Source organism: Herpailurus yagouaroundi, unplaced genomic scaffold (genome assembly GCF_014898765.1).
Source record: "Herpailurus yagouaroundi ecotype Mexico unplaced genomic scaffold, PumYag 140, whole genome shotgun sequence".
Lineage (NCBI taxonomy): Eukaryota > Metazoa > Chordata > Mammalia > Carnivora > Felidae > Herpailurus > Herpailurus yagouaroundi.
This window is the reverse complement of record NW_024412395.1, coordinates 75,452,298-75,470,844: the sequence shown is the minus strand read 5'-3', so window position 1 is coordinate 75,470,844 and position 18,547 is coordinate 75,452,298. Positions and strand designations below refer to the sequence as shown.

Below are 18,547 nucleotides of genomic sequence, written 5' to 3'. Positions count from 1 at the left end.
TTTTTTTTTCTTGATGTTTTTATTTATTTTGGAAGGAGACAGAGACAGAACATGAGCGGGGGAGGAGCAGAGAGAGAGGAAGACACAGAATCTGAAGCAGGCTGCAGGCTCTAAGCTGGCAGCACAGGGCCCGACACGGGGCTCGAACTCACGAACTGTGAGATCATGACCTGAGCTGAAGTTGGACACTTAACCGACTGAGCCACCCAGGCACCCCAAGAATTGATGCTTTTAATCTAAAAGCTACTTTCTTTAAAAATTGACCCACCATATTAAGGCCCACCATATGCATTTGTTTGAGAGATTTTTAAAAACTTTTTGTTTAAACATAGTGTACACACAGAAAAGAGCACATTCTCCCTGCTGAATTCTCCCAAACTGAGGGCATGTGTGCACTGGATGCCACGTCACTGGCACCCAAAAGTCTCTTTGTGCCCCCTTCCGATTACTGACCCCCACTCCTGAAGGGGAAGTGAACCTACCATGCTGACCCTCAAGTCACCGAGAAGTTAACTTGCTTTTGTACTTGGTACAAACGGTTACCTCCTTGAGTGTCAAAATAAGGAAAAACTAATCTTTTAAACGTTGTTGTCCAACATCTATCGCAAAGCTTAATTTTTTCCTCAGAAGTACCTTTAGCTCGTTATAACCTCATTATCCCATCATTTGGTGGAGAGACCATGGTTGTTATAATTTCTTATAGTTGATTTATACATTTACTTCACAATGTTCAGGTTCTTCATCTTTCTTTCCTGTTTTTAATGTTTATTTATTTATTTTGAGAGAGAGCACAAGCATGAGTGGGGAAGGGGGCAGAGAGAGGGAGAGAGATTCCCAAGCAGGCTCCATGCTATCAGCGCAGAACCCAATGCCGGGTTCGAACCCACAAACCGTGAGATCATGACCTGAGCCTAAATCAAGAGTCGGATGCTTAACTGACTGAGCCCCTCAGGTTCTTCATCTTTCTAAACCCAGTTACAACTAATTCCAGCCCTACTCACGATTCTCTCACCCCCTTGGTTCATGTGGTTCACGAGTCCCCTGAAATGTCATTCTATCTAGTCATTGATCTTCTTGTCGATCTCAGTGCTCTCTGAGATGTGTTCGTTTCTTCACCTCATTGCCAGCTGGACAGACAGTCCACTGGGGGGCCAAGGTCTAGTGTGAAGGGACTGAGAAAGAAGCATTTTGAGATGAGGAGGGATCGAAGGGATGACCCCTGCTTCCTTCCCACATATGCTGATTATGAAAGTTGAAAATGTGTAAGACCTTCCTTGTCCTACCTCCCTCTGGTGCCCTGCTGAGGGATTAATGCTGCGACAGTAGCCTTTGGTATATATTTTGACACACTTTCTAACTCTGACTTCCCCTTATCATGCACCTATTTAAAGGGGGCACAGGGCATCTGTGAGTCCACTCGCTCCTGGATTCCAGTTCAGAATATTTAGGCTGAAGTTTAGTGTCTTGTAAGCCTGTACTTCATGACCTCTTAGAAATTTAGCATGAACTCCATGGGTTTATCTGGTAAATTAGCTGCTTTAAATTCTTAGAAATTTATGTCCGTGTTCCTCAAATTTTAGTGCATCTAGAAGTCACTTGGGAAGGTTCTCAAAAATGTAGATAAGTGAGTCCTAGCTTCAGAGAGTCTGGTTTTACAGACCTGAGGTTTGTCCTGGGAATCTGCATTTATATTGGTCCTCAAAGTGATTCTGACACGTGCTGTCAGAGTCCCAAACTTTGAGAAACATTTCTGTAGATGACAGTTTTCAAACTCTTTCACTGAAGCTCTTTATGAAAATGAAGTCTTACGTGGAAGACCAGTAGGCACAACAGATAATACGGGGGGGCTGCAATGGCTAACATGGTGTTGGCAGATAGTTCTGGAGCCCCAACACTCAGCATCTCAAAGCCCCTGGCTTTATAAGGCTAAATTAATTAGAGTTTAGTTTGCAAATTCTGGCCTAGACATAAGATGTTGACAGGTTCTTACTGAACCTAATGTAGAAAAATGGGTGTCGTTTTGAAGATTCTTATAATTTTAGAACGGAAAGAGACCTTAGCAATGTATAATTCTGCCCTCTAATGTTTCAGGTAAAGAAACTGTGGTTCATAGAGGTGTAATGAGTTGTTGAAGGTGTCGTAGCAAAAGTGTGACAAAGCCACGGCCAGAAACCCCAGGCCTTCTTCCCGATTTGGTGCCCTACATATACACACATCTCGGTACACTGTTCTCAGGCTCATGGCGCACTGATGATATACCCCATTGTACATTGTGGCAAGACAAGGAAGTAAATGCCAAGTTCCCGGTCTTCTAATCCTGCCTGTCTGATTTTATCATGATCTCTGAAAAAAAAACTTTGATGTTGGGCAATGAGTTCTTAATATGGTTGCTTGTACCCAGAACAAACCAGGTCCAATATAAAAATTTATAAGATGTAAAATAACCATACCCACCTCTCTCCTTTGATAGATACGATAAAGAGCTCATCTTTCTGGAGGCCCTTCTACTGTCTTTTTCTCGATGGTAGGGTATTGACCACTTGGGTAAGAATGGATCTGTACTTCCTGAACAGATCAAAGACCTAACATCCTTTCTCAATCCAATGCCAGGTGTCCGTTTGAAATCAGGAAGACAACATTACTCTTTATGGGAACTTAAGTAACAACATCAATTTAAAGTTATGACATTTGTGGGTGCCTGGGTGGCTCAGTTGGTTAAGTGTTCAACTTCGGCTCAGGTCATGGTCTTGTGGTTTGAGTTCGAGCCCCGTATCAGGCCCTCTGCTGTCAGCATAGATCCTGCTTCGGATCCTCTATCCCCCTCTTTCTCTGCCCCTCCCCTGCTCTCTCTCTCTCTCTCTCTCTCTCAAAATAGACATTAAAGACATGACATTTGGTAGGGATAGTCTTTCTTTTTTAATTAATTAGGTTTTTTTTTTATGTTTTAAGTTTACTTATTTATTTTGAGAGAGAGAACATGAGCAGGAAGGGTGAAGAGAGAGGAAGAGAGAGAGAATCCCAAGCAGTCTCTGCACTGTCAGTGTGAGGAGCCTGATGCAGGGCTTGATCTAATGAACCCATGAGATCAAGAGCCAAAATCAAGAGTTGGATGCTTCACTGACTAAGCCACTCAGGCACCCCAATAGGGATAGTCTTAATATACATCCAACATCCGTGTTCTTAGAAAGCACATTTTTGGACTTCTTTTTCTTATTCTTCTCATTGCACACAGAGATATCTTTGTTGAAATACATCAAGGTTATTCCTGGACTTTGTGGAAAGCGAACACAAGAACCATTCTTTGTTATGGCTTCATGTTCTTTAAATTACTCGTCCATTCATTTCATGCTGTGTGCAAGGTATGGTGGTAAATATATTTGGAGATTCCCCACCCCACCTCCACTGTGCTGCCCATGTGGCCTCATAGAGACCACATTCAGTGGGGTAAATTCTTGTCTAGTTTGCTCAAGGAAAATGTTCTATGTTTGAAGATAATTTTTTTTTACTTTCTTCTGTCAGAAAATGGAAAGTATGCAACAGTGTTTTCTTTTCTGCCTGAACTGCCAGAAAACCAAAATTTAGAGCCAAATTTTAGTTATACGCTTATCTTGGGAGTTTGGCAGCACCTCTCTTTCTACTTCCTTTAGTTGGTTTCTGTTCTGTTTTTATCCCTTGTTGACTGATTCTCCATTTCTAAAATTGGAAGCTAACTGCAAACAATTTTGGGAGAAGGAATGGCCATTTGTTTTCTTGTGCATTTGGTTTGCATAGAATATGTGCTTGAATTACCCTGGCTCTAATGAGATGGCATAATTGCTTCTCAAGATCTTTGAGATGGGAAATATGCAAAGAGCAGAGCAAAACAATGGAGTAGATCAAAGGGTTTTGGAAAATCATTCCTGGAAAGGCTCTAATGTAGTAACCATTTGTCAGCTTATGGCAGGCTGATCATGAGGTCATTTTGAAATGTCCTATTGATGGGATTGCAGCTGGGGCCAAAGAATTCAGATTTGGCTGGCTGGTTCGTTGTGAGTCTGCGTTACCTTGGAGCATGAGTGGCACTGAATTTGTTTGTCTCTCTGGTGCTTTTTCTCAGCGCAATTTTTCTTTCTCCTGCCATTTGTTATAAATTACCACGTGCTACGAACAACAAGAACAGATCTTTCCACCTCCCACTGAGGCAGCCCGCAGTGATTGTCTGGTGCTGGCATTCAGGTCTTTCCAACCCTGAGAACTTTGTTGGAATCCTCGCTCTGTTCACCTCCAGAGTAAATACTGTAGGAGGTCAGGAGCAGGCATGCCTTCCTACTAGTCTCCAGGATTAGACCCATGGTATCTGTTGATAAGCTATGTGATGACATGGGGAGTTTTGAAATAATTGAGCTGCTAAGGAAAAAGTTGCATATTAATTTCAAAAAATATTTTACGCAGAAATGGAAATGTGTAAAGAACTTTGCTGGTTAAAGAGTAGATTTCTGCCCTTTTCACATACTGCTATATAAAATCGCACTTTCCAACTACAATCCATTTCAGACTTGTCCCTTTTGAAAAGATCAGCTCATGCTTTGTGTATTTTAATAGAATGGCCTTTTAGAGAGCCACAGAGGAGGTATGTCTGGCTCTGCTTTCTCTGTTTTTGGGTAACATGCACTTATGTATTTGTTTACAAAGATGAACACAATCAATGAGGTTGCTTAAACAGAAAATTAAATAATGTTTTAAAACATTGTATTTATTTGAGGTTGGAGGCAAGTAATTACCCTGCTCTGAAAACGTATTCATCTTTGGGAAAATGCAAACGGGAGCTTGTAGGTAATGATGCTATTTGATGCCTGGGCTAGCATTATTTTCTTTTGAAGACTACATGTACCAAAATTTTATGTAAATATGCTTGGAAGGTTCTAGCTATGAGTCGTTCATCTACGCTGGAAAAAAAAGGAAATCCATTTTTGGTGAAAATGATCATCAATACCAATTTCAATGCAAATACCTGAAGTCTTTGCAGTAGACCAACTACTTGTATTTTTATTTTTACTTATTTTTTAAAGGTTTATTTATTTATTTTTGAGAGAGAGAGAGACAGAGAGAGAGAGTGCACGAATGTGCTAGCAGGGAAGGGGTATAGAGAAAGGGAGAGAGAGAATCTCAAGCATGCTCCATGTTGTCAGCACAGAGCACTACGATCTCATGACTGGGAGATCATGACCTGAGCCAAAATCAAGAGTTGGATGCTTAACCAACTGGGCCTGCCCCCTACTTGTATTTTTAAAATGCTGGCAGTTATACATGAAGATGAGCATTGTGGGCAGATCTGGAAGGATTCTCTACATTCAGAAACTCTTTAAAGGGTTGGTATTACACACACACACACACACACACACACACACACACACACACACACACAGTATGTTTACTAACTGATCACAACAGATCATGAAGTGGACTGGGGGAAGTGCCTGATTATACAGTGAGGTATATGTTATTAGCCCCAATTTATAGCATGTCAGGGAAAACACATGCTGAAATTAATGACCCACGTTAATGGCCTCAGGTCCTCTTCTAACCAGCCTTGGTGCATTCCTGCTATATAGATTGGGAAGCACGCATTGACAGCCACGGCAGGATCTTCTACGTGGATCACGTAAACAGAACCACCACGTGGCAGCGACCAACAGCCCCTCCCGCCCCTCAGGTGCTGCAAAGATCAAACTCCATACAGCAAATGGAGCAGCTGAACCGGCGGTGAGGACGCACGTTTTCACTATGACTGTTAGTGGGTGGTTGGGCTTATTTTTACGTGGGCCCAAGTAGAAAACATGGTTGTCTATCTTTCATCTTTGGGTGACCTGTCATTAAGATGTAGCTGGTACCTCTTGATTTAGAGACTTTCTTGAATTTCTCCTGGTTAAAAAAATAATAACTATATGCATACACCACTTGTTTGCAGACTAGAAAAGAAAGTAATGATGATGCTTTTGGTCATCCCAAGTCATTAATTTTTAGCAAAACAGAGCATATACATATATAACTGAAGCCAAATATCTTTCTAAATATCTAGAATCTCCATTCATCATGCATCTTTATTATTAAGCTTTTTAAATGTTGTTCTTTTTTTGAGAACTAATTGCTATGAAGTAAAAAGTTCTTTAACAATATAAGTATTTAGTTTTCTTTGGTTAAGGGCCACAATTTTTTTTAAGTTTTATTATTTTGTTAGGAAAATGTTCCACAAACAACAGACAGAAGAAATTCAATGCATTGTAATTTACTTTTAAACAACAGGTGGCCCAGAAGGTCAGGAAATGGAGGTTTGGGGAGATAGGCCTGAGGCTGAGAAGATAGTGATGCCTTCTGGGCTCTGGGGGAATGGTTGAGCCTTCTTTCAGAGGCTGCCGTGATGTGATGGTAGGCTCATGATTTCAGATACCAGAGTATTCGCAGAACCATGACTAACGAGAGGCCTGAGGAAAATACCAATGCTGTTGATGGGGCAGGAGAAGAAGCTGACTTTCACCCAGCCAGTGCAGGTAAAAGCCTTTAGATTGGTTTGGTTTGTTTGTTTTTAAAGTTTGTTTATTTATTTTGAAAGAGAGAGAACATGGGCAGTGGAGGGGCAGAGAGAGAGAGAGAGAGAGGGAGAGAATCCCAAGCAGGCTCCATGCTGGCAGTGCAGAGCCTTACTTGGGGTTCAGTGCCATGATCTGTGAGATCATAAATTGAGTCGAAATCAAGAGTTAACTGACTGAGCCACACAGGTGCCCCTAGGTTGGTTTGGTTTGTAATCTCACAAAAGTAGAAAACAAATAATAAGGATTTCCAAGAAATGAGATTTCCTTTTAGTGAACTTTTGTTCTTCAATAAGATCTGGTAATCAAATGCAAATAGCAGAATTCACCAGAGACCTCTTCTAATCCCTGACTTTTTGTTAGTGCTAAGAAAAGAACCACAAAACCAAATAGAATATAAATGACTTTAATCTCTGGATCTGTGGGATAGTGGGAAATGATTTAATCTGATCACTTAGAACATCTAAGGATGCACTAAAATGTTAGTAGTGGCGAGAAATGTTCAATTCTATTTTCGTCAGGTCTTATCTATGAATTTGCATCAAAGAAAAGAGTATTCAGAGAATTAAAATAATAGCAAATGATACAGGCATCCTTTGGTTCTTTTAAAGCATAGATGGAAGTGAATAAGTATGTTTCCAGTACATGGAAAGGTTTCCCTAAAAGCCTTTGTGGTCTACCCCATCTAGATTTCCGACGAGAGAACGTCCTGCCCCACTCTACCTCCAGATCCAGGCTCACGTTGCTGTTACAGTCCCCCCCTGTGAAGTTCCTCATCAGCCCAGAGTTCTTCACCGTGCTGCATTCTAACCCTGTGAGTATCAAACCTAAGAGTTTGTAACGGAAAAAGTCATTGGCCAAAGGAAATTATCCTCATATATGTGATAATGGTAAGAATGACAAGAGCTAATGCTTGCTGAGCACTAAGTGTGTTCCAAGGTCTGTATTAAGCACTATTTATGTTTTAACCCGTTTGGTCCAAAGAAACCTATGAGTTTGATAAAACTCTCATTTTTCCAGATAAAGAAACTGAGGCCCAGAGAGGTTAAATAACATTCCCAAGATACAGGCTTCCATTATGGGATGAATAAATCATGAGAATAAAAGCTAGAGATAGGAAATACAGCCAATGGTATTGTAGTAGCATTGTATGGTGACAGATGATGGCTATACTTGTGGTGAGCATAGTACAGAGAGTGGTTAAATCACTGTGTTGCACACCTGAAATTAATGCAATATTGTGTGTCAAGTATACTTAAAAAAAAACCCAAACAACAAAAAAAAAACATTCCTAAAGTTATACACCTACTAAGTGGTATCATTGGGGTTAAAATGCCAGAGATACTAACTCTAGAGTCTATGCTCTTGATGACCACCTTATTTTGCGTGCAAAAATGTGACTAAATATCTGTGCATTGATAGCAGGCAGTGGTCAGGTCAGTCTTTGAGACTGTGATACATGTTCTCTGAAAGAGAAAATATAAACTTTATACATTGCTGTAATCTGAAAAATAAATCAATGCGTAGAGGAATGTTTTAAAGATATAAGAAGTTTGCATGGAAGTTCAGGGTTTTATTTTTTAGAGGGGGAGGCATGGTGATGTGTTTAGAATGAAATAGATTTAAATTTTTGTCCTTTTACTCATGTGTCTATTGTTTAGAAACCCTACCTCTGTGATTTTGCTATGGGCCTAAAAATGTTAGTATCAGCTAAAAGAATAAATCTTTTGTTAACCAGAAGATTAAAAAAAAAAAACTTTAGTCCTTCAATCTTTTAGTTATTGTTCTAAATAGAGAGAAATCACTAGGACTCCCTCCTTTGCTTCTTTGCTTTCATTTCCTCAAGCCCTGAGTATTAACCAAAATTACCCCTTTTCCTGATCTTGATTCCTTAACCAAGAAACCCCTCACGTACATACCATCCCCTTGTTTAATTTTTCAGGACAACCAGTCTCTCTAATTCTGCCCACAATTATTTTGGAGTTAAACCTGGATTAGAAAGTTTTTATTTTGCTCAAAAAACATTAGGGGTGCCTGGGTGGCTCAGTCAGTGAAGCGTCCGACTTCGGCTCAGGTCATGATCTCACAGTTTGTGGGTTCGAGCCCCGCGTTGGGCTCTGTGCTGACAGCTTAGAGCCTGGAATGCTCCGGATTCTGTGTCTCCCTCTCTCTCTGCCCCTCCTTTGCACACATGCGCTCTCTCTCTCTCAAAAATAAATAAACATTAAAAAAATTAAAAAAAAAAAGCATTGACCTCCTGAAGAAACTAGAGTGTATAGGGTGACAGTGAAAATGTTGCACACTTATTTTTTGGTCATGCAGCATGATATTTGTCTAAAACATTTCTAGAAAAAAGAGAAGGGTTTGAAAATACTATATAAATTAAGCCAAAACTCTGTGTGTGTGTGTGTGTGTGTGTGTGTGTGTGTGTATGTGTGTGTGTGTAGAATAAAAATTAGAATGTGAATAGGAAAGCATTTTGGTTAGAAATTGGTTGGTTAGAAAGGATTTCTTTGTGACGTGAATCTTGTATCACAGAATAAATAATGGATATTAGTTGGTAAAAATCGTGTAGAATGACCTTCTAGGTGGAAGATATGCATGAACAAAGATGGAAGTAAAAAATGTGTCTTATATGCATACTGAATTCTTTCATTCATCCAATAAATATTACTGAAAACATGATCTATGCTAGAAATTATGGCAGGTGCTGCAGACGCTGGGGAATAAGGTAAAGTTCTTTCCCCAGGGTGGACAGAGAGTAAGGGCAACTTTAGGAAGATGGCTGCAAAATGCGTCTCAGAAGAACTAGTTTTGAGTTAAGAGCTGAAAGATGAGAAACCATCAGTCATGGGAAAAGCCAGGGGAAGCTCATTTCAAGCAATTGAAGCAGTGAGCGCAGGGACACCAGAAAAGTGAGCAGACTGTACAGGGCTGCTGTGTCATGATAGAAATGGGGAATAGTGTGATATTAAGTCAGAAAGTTAGCAAGATCCAGATCATGGATCATTCTGAGAGCATGGGGAGCCATCATGCACTTAAACTGACACGCCCAATGTGGAAACTGTAACTCTGAAAGACAAGAGTGAAAGCAGGATGATGAGAATGAAGACTCTTTCCTGGTCCAGGGAAAAGATAATGATGACTGGAGCCTTGGGCTTGGCATGGAACTGGAGAGAAGTGCATGGATTTGAAAAACATTCTGAAGGTAGAATCACTATGATGTGGTGAGGAATTGGTTGTCAGAGATGAGAAAAGGGAAGAAGCCAGAAATACTTTTAAGGCTTTGGTTTGGCCAAGTTGTTAATTATTTTGGATCATGGTGCTAGTGTAGCAATAAATAGCTCTAAATTTGACTAGGTAGCTCTTTATCTCTGCCAGGTGTTTAGGTGTAACATGGTGGGAAAAGGGGCATTATGTCACACATCTCAGAGGGCTGAGGGAAGATAGTAATTAGAGGAAGGTTTTCCTAGCTGCACATGGAGTGATTTAGAATGAGGGAAACAGTGGCCGTAGAAGTCCAGTTGGATATCCAGTTGACCCTTGAACAACACAGGGGTTAGAGTTGTCAACCCCACACACAGTTGAAAATCTGTGTTTTGACTCTCCAAAAACTTTACTAATAGCTATTTTTGACCAGAAGCCTTACTGATAAAATAAACCAGTCCATTAATAACACATTTCAAATGTATATTATTTACTGTATTCTTCCAAAAAAGTAAGGTAGAGAACAGCAAATGCTATTTAAAAAATCTTAAGAGTGTTGTAAAAAATCCACATCTAAGTGGACTCACATAGTTCAGACCCAAGTTGTTCAGGGGTCAACTGTAATACCTTCATCATGGCATGAGTTGATAAGAGCCTGGACTAGGAGGTGAGGAAATAGAGAAGAACCATCCAACATGAGAGGAACCACAGGCAGAAAGTAGGCAAGATTTGGTGGAAAATAGATAGAAAAGAATTAGTGAACAATAAGAGGAAAGTAGGCATGGTTGCTCATTAAGGGAATGGAAGAAGAAGAACACATGGAATTTAACACAACAGATTATACACCGTAGGAAAACCAGAGATTACAGGGCTGGGTAGAAGTTGGCATAGTTCGATCACCAGGACTATGGTCCAGAGGTGGGGTGGGTGAGGTTATCAATGTGTTCATATATACTGATGTTAATGTATTTCTGTCTTATTTCATTAGCTTTGCTTTACAAGTATAAGCATCTATGTGGTTCACTGATTATTACCTCCTGGTTTACAGGTTTAGCTTGGAGCAAAGAGGACTTGGGACAGGGGTGAGCAATGCATAGCATGCCAGCTGTCCTCAGGTTTCATGCAAGAGGGATTAGATTTACCGTGCATTCAATTTAGCAGTAGTTTGTTGATTCCCTGTTACGTGTTGGGCACTATACCAAGTCCTAGAGATATAAAGATGACAGAAGCTATGGACCCAGGAGTCCCATACTTGGAAACACATCCCCCTGCAATGAGCAGAGTTATGAGTGCCATAGTGGAAGGCTGCTAGAGTGAGTGATTCACTCAGGCTCCCTGCTAGAGTGAGTGATTCACTCCCTGCTAGAGTGAGTGATTCACTCAGGGCAAGGCGCATGGAAGGGTAATGAGTGGGTTTGCATTTGAGATATGTTTTTAAAACTGAACAGGAACTTACCCTAGAAATGAGATGGCCAGAGCACTTTTGGTAGAAGGAGCAGCATTTGCAAAGCAGAGGTTCCTGGAGTTGTAGAGCAGTGTTGATAATCATTATGGAAGTACCAGAACTAGTACAGAAGTATAGCAGTTTGGCATTACTGGTGTGTTAAGGGCATAGGACACTACTGAAAGTCAGGTTTGAACCTGGCAAGGGAGGCAGAAGCCAGGTTACATGAACCTAAACTCACGTATGGGACAATTTTAGGAGATGGTAGGGGGCTTTTACACAAGGAAGAATGGGCTCACATTTAGAATTGATACTGTAAGACAGTATCATGCTGTGGTGGGAAGAGCTTTAGACTTGAAGTCAGATAGCTCAAGTTTTCCTTTATTTGTTTGCCCTTTATGCATTCACTCAACCAGTATGTATTAAATGCCTGTGACTTGCCTGGTACAGTCTGGACTGGGAATAGAGTACTAACCAAGACAGAGTAGATTATAAATAACAAACTAGTGAACAAGAAAAGGCCATTCGAGTTATGCAGTGTGACATGAGGTACAGTACACTGGGCTCGGGTGTACTTGGGGATGAGCTTCTGGAGGCACTGCTTTAGATCGGGTGGAGAGGAAGATCTCTTTGAGGGAGCCACATTGAAGCTATTGTAAAATGCCAAGAAGCCAGGAGGGTAAAGGTCTGGCAACAGAACCTTCCTTGCCAAGGAAAAGGAAAGGCTCTAAGGCTTGAAAGAATTTGAAGTGGTATATATGTGGTATATAATAAGGTCAGAGAGGTGGGCAGGGCTTCAGTATGATCTGGCAGAGTTTGGACTTTATTCTAAATGGATTTTATTCTAAAGCAATTTCCTGTAGGGAATAATTCAGGGTTTGAAAGTTCCTTCTAGGGTTGTGTAGGTAGCTCAGTCGGTTAAGCATCTGACTGCAGCTCAGGTCATGATCTCGCGGTTTATGGGTTCAAGCCCTGCATTGGGCTCTGTGCTGACAGCTCAGAGTCTGCAGCCTGCTTCGGATTCTGTGTGTCCCTCTCTCTCTGCCCCTTCCAGAGCTCATGTTCTGTTTCTTTTTGTCTCTCAAAAATGAATAAAGGTAAAAAAAAAAAAAAAAAGAAAAGAAAAAAGAAAGTTCCTTCTAGCTGCTTTACCAAGAATGGGTTTTAGAGGGCAAGACTGATATCAGAAAGACAAGTGAAAAGACCCTATGGGAACATATAGAAGGAGCTTGAACTAGTGCAGTAGCAGTACATATGATGACAAGTGGATGAATATGGGACATATTCTGGAACGAGAGCAGACATTCTTGCTAATACATTAGACTATGGGGAGAAGAAAAAGGAAAGCCTACAAGAAAGAGCAATTGATTGGATGGTAGTGTTCAGCGGTTTGCTGGTAAATGTTCAACAACTGACTCTAGGAAAAAAGTGTGTGTGTGTGTGTGTGTGTGTGTGTCTTATAATTTTACTGAGTGAAGGATGTATAGCACACAATTTAAAAATAATGATAAAATATACACAAAATGCTTTTGTTGCCTTTTGCCGAAGTCTTGTATCCGTAGCCAGCCTACCATTGTAGTTCACAGGCAAGTTCCCACATGAATATATTCATTTGCATTAGCCATTAGGACAACAGTAAAGCAAGGGAGACACAAGGCAGAGCTTCCTACTCCTTTGTCAGTGAGGTCGGTAGCACCTTCTTTTTGAACCAGATAATCGCTTTTGAATACTAGACTTCTGTTTCTTCATGTGTGTGTGTGTGTGTGTGTGTGTGTACACGCGTGTGCACGTGTGCGGGCTACTTGCAGTGTAACAGCACAATGTGAAGTTTAATCTGTATTATTAGCATTTTATTTTCTCCATCAGTTTCTTAAGTCTGGACCTTACATCTAGAAAAAAGCAACACACTTTAACGAAAACAAAACAAAAGCAAAAACAAATGAAAGCTGAAAGGCTTTTGGGCCAAGGACAATATGTAAACAAATGGCTGTGGCTACATTGCAAAAAAAATTTGTTTGCAGACACAGCCAGCCAGCCTATAGGTCCATCGTTTGCCTGCACCTAGCTAGGCAGCCCTCAAAATAATATCAAGGCCTGGTTTGCATTTACTGATTTTTGTAATATTAATACTCCCAATGTAGCTGATTTTAAGCTACCAATATGACCTCACTAATACCAAGTTCTAACTTGACTTATAGGCTGCCTTCTTGGGTACAAGTTCCTCGTCACTTCTGTGTTTCAAGTAAAGGCTGGATTCAGAGTTATTGGGTTGTGATAAAAGGCTATAGCTTTTAAAGTTGGTCAAGTTCTATAAATAAACGCGTATTCTTAGTTCCCAAACCTTGGAGATCCTGGTTCACTAGGTCTGGAGTGGACCTCAGGCATTTGTTTGTTTGCTTGTTTGTTTTTTAGGTTCCTTAAGTGATTCTGATGCAATTGGTCTATGACCTATAATTTGGGAATTCCTAGAATAAAAACATACTGCGTTAAATGACCCCTCTGCTTTTGTCACAACAGTAACGCATCTGGACTTTTGACAACTCATGTATTTTAACAACATGAAGATACTCAGCAGCTTAAAAGTTTTTTTTAATTTCTTTTGTCTTCATGTTTTCATCGTCTTTCCCCTTTCTTGGGCATGTTTCAACTTTTTACACTGGGAAGCCTGTCTTGATTTTAGGGTACTCTCTCTAAAGCATTTAAACTTCTTTTTCTCCAACCTAAACTGTCTTCATTATTAGCTACAAAGATGATCTGTGCTGTGCATCTATGCATTTCTATAAGATTTAAATTCTGTTGGGTTTAGGAAGTCTTATTTGCCTGACTTTTATATGGCAGGAATTAAAGTTGCAGGATTTATCTCACTAATGATCTCAACATATGAATTTATGGGAATAAGTCACACAAATTTTTTTGTAAAAGGGCATTACTTGATGAAATTAAAAGCAAACTTTTATTTGGTTTCCTCATTTTAAGATTTATTATCTAGTGTTTTTTTGCTTGAATTGTTTATTATCCATAACTGTTTCAGTAGCTTCCTTGTTTATATTGTTGAAAATGCTTAACATACGAAAGGAGTATTCTTTTTATGATTTGAAGATAATCAATTTATGTTGAAAAATACTCATGAAAATAGATTTCATGTAGCAGTAACTTACTTAATTTTTATTGAAAATAATGAAATTAAGTAGACATATGATTGTCATAACTCTAAAGGAAAACTTTAGAAACAAAGTTTTTTTGTTTTTTGGTTTTTTTTCAAATTTTGCATTGTGGTTGCTTTAAGATATATACTGCTGCCCTCTGCTGGTGTGATCAGATTTCTTCCAATATTGTATTCATAAACTGACTCTGATAACTCAAGATTTAGTTATTAGCGTCATGTCTTTTATAGTTGCCATGCCTGTGTTTGTCTAATTAATGTCAGACGTAAATACGTTTCCTTATATGTAACTGAATAATGTTTGCAACATACACGCCAAAAATTATTATTCTCCTTTTAGTAAGCTGTAGAAATACATTAACTTTACCACCTAAACTTCTTGGTAGTTAGGGGCGCCTGGGTGACTCAGTCGGTTGAGCATCCGACTCCGGCTCAGGTCATGTCTCATGGTTCACGAGTTTGAGCCCCACATGGGCTCTGTACTGACAGCTTGGAGCCTGGAGCCTGCTTCAGATTCTGTGTCTCCCTTTCTCTCTGCCCCTCCCCACTCATTTTCTGTCACTCTAACTCTCCCAAGAATTAATAATAAACATTAAAAAAAATTAAACTTCTTGGTAGTTAATGGAAAAAAAATATTCAAAAATATATAAATATATTCTTACAAGTCAGGAATTCCTGCTATTGCAAAATACATGAGTTGATAGTTTACAGTTAGTTTTGCCGAATAAGTTAAATTTTCCCTCCATTTTACTCTTTAGCTAGATGAAAACAATATAAGATCCCTTATGATTAAAGTGAAGACAGACTATGTATGAGAACTATTTCCATATCCCAGCATACATCTTACGGAAACAATGTTACTTGATTTTATTCATAGTAAAGCTCGTTTAGTGAATAAGGTATACGAATGCTCACATCTGTTCCCTTGTGAATATGAGAGACATTTGCTATAGATGCAGTGATGATATTTTCCAAGTGTGGATTCAGAGTACCTATTCTTGATGAAGGATTTACAAAATATGAAAGATAGATTTTATTTAGAGTTAATGTACTTGCCTGTGTTATTGAAAAGAACCAAATTAGATGAAATCAGGACTGGGCCAGGTAATCCCAGACATATGTTCACCATAACACTAAAGAAAGAAAGAAACCTGCCAGAAAAAGAAAAAAAGGATTGACTATTATTTGCATTGTGGTTGGTTGATAAGAAATGAATATTTATATATAATGTTCTTATTCTGTCACCAAATGGGAATAACATTCCCCTCAACCCCTCTCAATATTTTTCACTTCTAATACCTTAACACACTTAACTAAACAAAACACATTAAGCTCTGAGGAATGTTATTTTAACAAAATTCCACTAAATAAGTTCAGTTCATCATTCACGCAGCCATTGGATGTTCATTTCTTGCACGGGAAACAAGAAGCAACCAAGAATAAGGTTAAGAAAGGAATTTTGGAATAGAGAAGCAATAATTGAAGAGGACCTTTTAAATCACATGAAAGGAAAAGAAAACATGCATCCTTTAGAGATCATGTAAAGGGGCTTCATCTACAATTAGCAGTTGCCAACTCGCCTTGCTACTCGTGACTCCACGTGCAGCAGCTTCCCAGACGAGATCGTTCTTTGCATTCTATACATTACCATCTTTTTCTATAAGACCAAAACAAAACAACAACCCAAACACCGGAAAGATCCTCACTCAGTCAGAAACACCGAACCACAGAGGGAGAATGAAATGCCTCTTTTCTCTTAACCCACAGCTTTCTTGTTGTCCACTTCCAGGAAGACTAAACTCTTTTAATCTAATCCCACCTGTTTAGTGTTTCTCAAGTCTTGGGACCCCTCTTATACTTAGCTCTGCTAGTTTTATCTGTGTTTCAGTATTTTCACTGCTACTGTGGCCTTCGATTTCCAAACTCTCCTTTCTGCCTCCAGGGAACCTCGTCCTCCCACCTTTCCCTATAACGTTCCTTACCATCCTTTTGAATCATGGGGCTGTGCTCATCCCCATGTGTGTATCCTTGGGGTTTAACACCGGGCTTATGAAATAATTAATGAAAGGTTATGAAAACCTTCTTTAGTTAATAGAAAATGGGATGCTGGCCCAGGATCTTCAAAGACCTCAAAAGTAGAAAACAATTTTACTGCTATCATTCATCTGTTATAACATACGTATGATAGGTATAATCCCTTATATATTCCTTTAGTTACTTCTACTCTGTATTTTTATAGTTATTTTTTACCTCTTCAAAGCAGTTTTACATCCTTTGTTTCATTGGATTTGAATCTCACATGCCTGTGAAGAAAGCAAGGAAGTTATTATTAATCATTTTACAGTTGAGCAAAGATGTAATCTCTGAGGCAGAGATTAAATGATTTTCTTTGTCTCTGTCCATGAGTGACAGGGCTGTGACTAGAATCTTCAGTGTAATTCTGTATAAAATGGAGTATAATTATTCTTTCTGAAATATATTTACTTACATATGTATAACTATATATTAAAAAATAGTGTATATGTTAAAAATTAAATATGTATTAAAAATATAATAAACATGTACATAAACATATAAACACACATAACATGTGTATAAATATATGTCACATGTGTATATACATAAATACATATATAAATAAATTTACACATGTATGTGTGTGTGTGTGTGTGTGTGTGTGTGTGTGTGTAGTTTCTTTATAAAAATGTAGCAGTATGGAGGGATGTTCCTATTTGCCTTAAGGGTTTTATATAGACACTTACAGTCTTGTGCATGTTATTCAGACTTGAAAAAGCTATGGTTCCAAAGATTGTTTGCTAGTTTCCAGTAAATCTTTCTTGCACTTATTTTACTTTGATAGATGCTTTTTTAGCAGGTCACTTGAACTTGGCCCTATATTGTATGTCTTACTGAGAGGAGAGGAGGAAAATGAAAACACATAATTAATTATACGATCAGCCATAAGACTCCTGAACTGAAAGAGCTGTGTAGCCCCCGGAATTACTTCCAGCTTGGGAAGGAGGTTCTTTCACCTAATCACTATTTCTTGCCCTAATGAAGTTCTCCTTTTCTTCAGCAGAATGAGGAGCAGGTCTGGTGCTCTAGATAGAGTCAGGATGTAGCCTATTTACTTGCATTAGAGAGGGGAGGAAGAAATGAGGGGGGCCAAGAGATATACCTATTTAGAACAACAGGTAATGTAACGATTTATCTGGCAGAATTATCCCACAATAATTTGTCCCCAAAGAGACTGATTAGGATGTATGACTTGAAAGCTCATTGCCGACCACCACTCAAGCTCGTATGGTCTCAGGCCTCTAAGCTTGCATTGGCTTCCGTGAAAATACATCTGCGGCAAGAAGCCAAATGCAGAAAACAGATGCCTTGCTGATTGTGCATAAAACACCAAGACAGGGTCAGCCACGGGCTAAACTATTAGTTAGCTAGTGTTTGTCTCTGACAACCTCCAACTTCTTTTATTAGTCTCCTTCTCCGCTTTCATGGTATCACTTTCTTATTCTCTCATGCTCTCTAATTGCCCAGAGCCTCTGTGTAGACTTGCCTGCGTTGGCAGTGTTCTGTGCTCTGAGCCTCACAATTTCTCACAGCCATCAAAGCCTCCTCTCATTTAGATTACCAGGTTGAAATACAACCTCAAAGTATTTTACTCAGGTGTACCCAGGAGTTAGTGCACTAATATTTGAGGATGGTTCAGTGTGGTCCGTCTCCCTCTGTCCCTGCCTTCCTTCCTTCCTTCTTTCCTCCCTTCTTTCCTTCCTTCCTTCCTTCCTTCCTTCCTTCCTTCCTTCCTCCCTCCCTCCCTCCCTCCCTCCCTCCCTGCCTCCTTCCTTCCCTCCCTCTCTTCTCTCCCTCTCTTCCTTCCTTTCTTCCATTTGTTTTGATAGGAAAAAAAATATTTTAGTAAAAAGTATATCATGATGGTGAGTCAATCAGAAAAACTATATAAAAGTTATTTTATGTAGTTTAAGCTATATGTCAATAATAGCAACCAACAAATCTCAGTGGCTTAAGGGGACAAAGGTTTGTTTGTCATTCCCAGTTGGGTCATCAAGGTTCTGTGATCCCTGTAGTCATTCAGGGATTGAGGGACCCGGGCTGGGGAGCAACCTCCATTTCAAACATCAGTAGCTTCTATGATAAGTACCA

The 18,547-nt window shown here is 39.5% G+C and overlaps 1 protein-coding gene across 6 annotated transcripts in view; it reads left to right on the top strand.

Annotated features, from left to right (window-relative positions):
• HECW2 (HECT, C2 and WW domain containing E3 ubiquitin protein ligase 2) overlaps positions 1-18,547 on the top strand; it is a 392,473-nt gene that overhangs the window by 270,127 nt on the left and 103,799 nt on the right. For all 6 annotated transcript variants that reach the window (XM_040475725.1, XM_040475723.1, XM_040475726.1 and 3 more), the window contains 3 exons: positions 5,592-5,742; positions 6,424-6,527; positions 7,256-7,380. In XM_040475725.1, the coding sequence (XP_040331659.1) occupies positions 5,592-5,742; positions 6,424-6,527; positions 7,256-7,380 (380 nt within the window). The remainder of the gene's footprint in view (positions 1-5,591; positions 5,743-6,423; positions 6,528-7,255; positions 7,381-18,547) is intronic.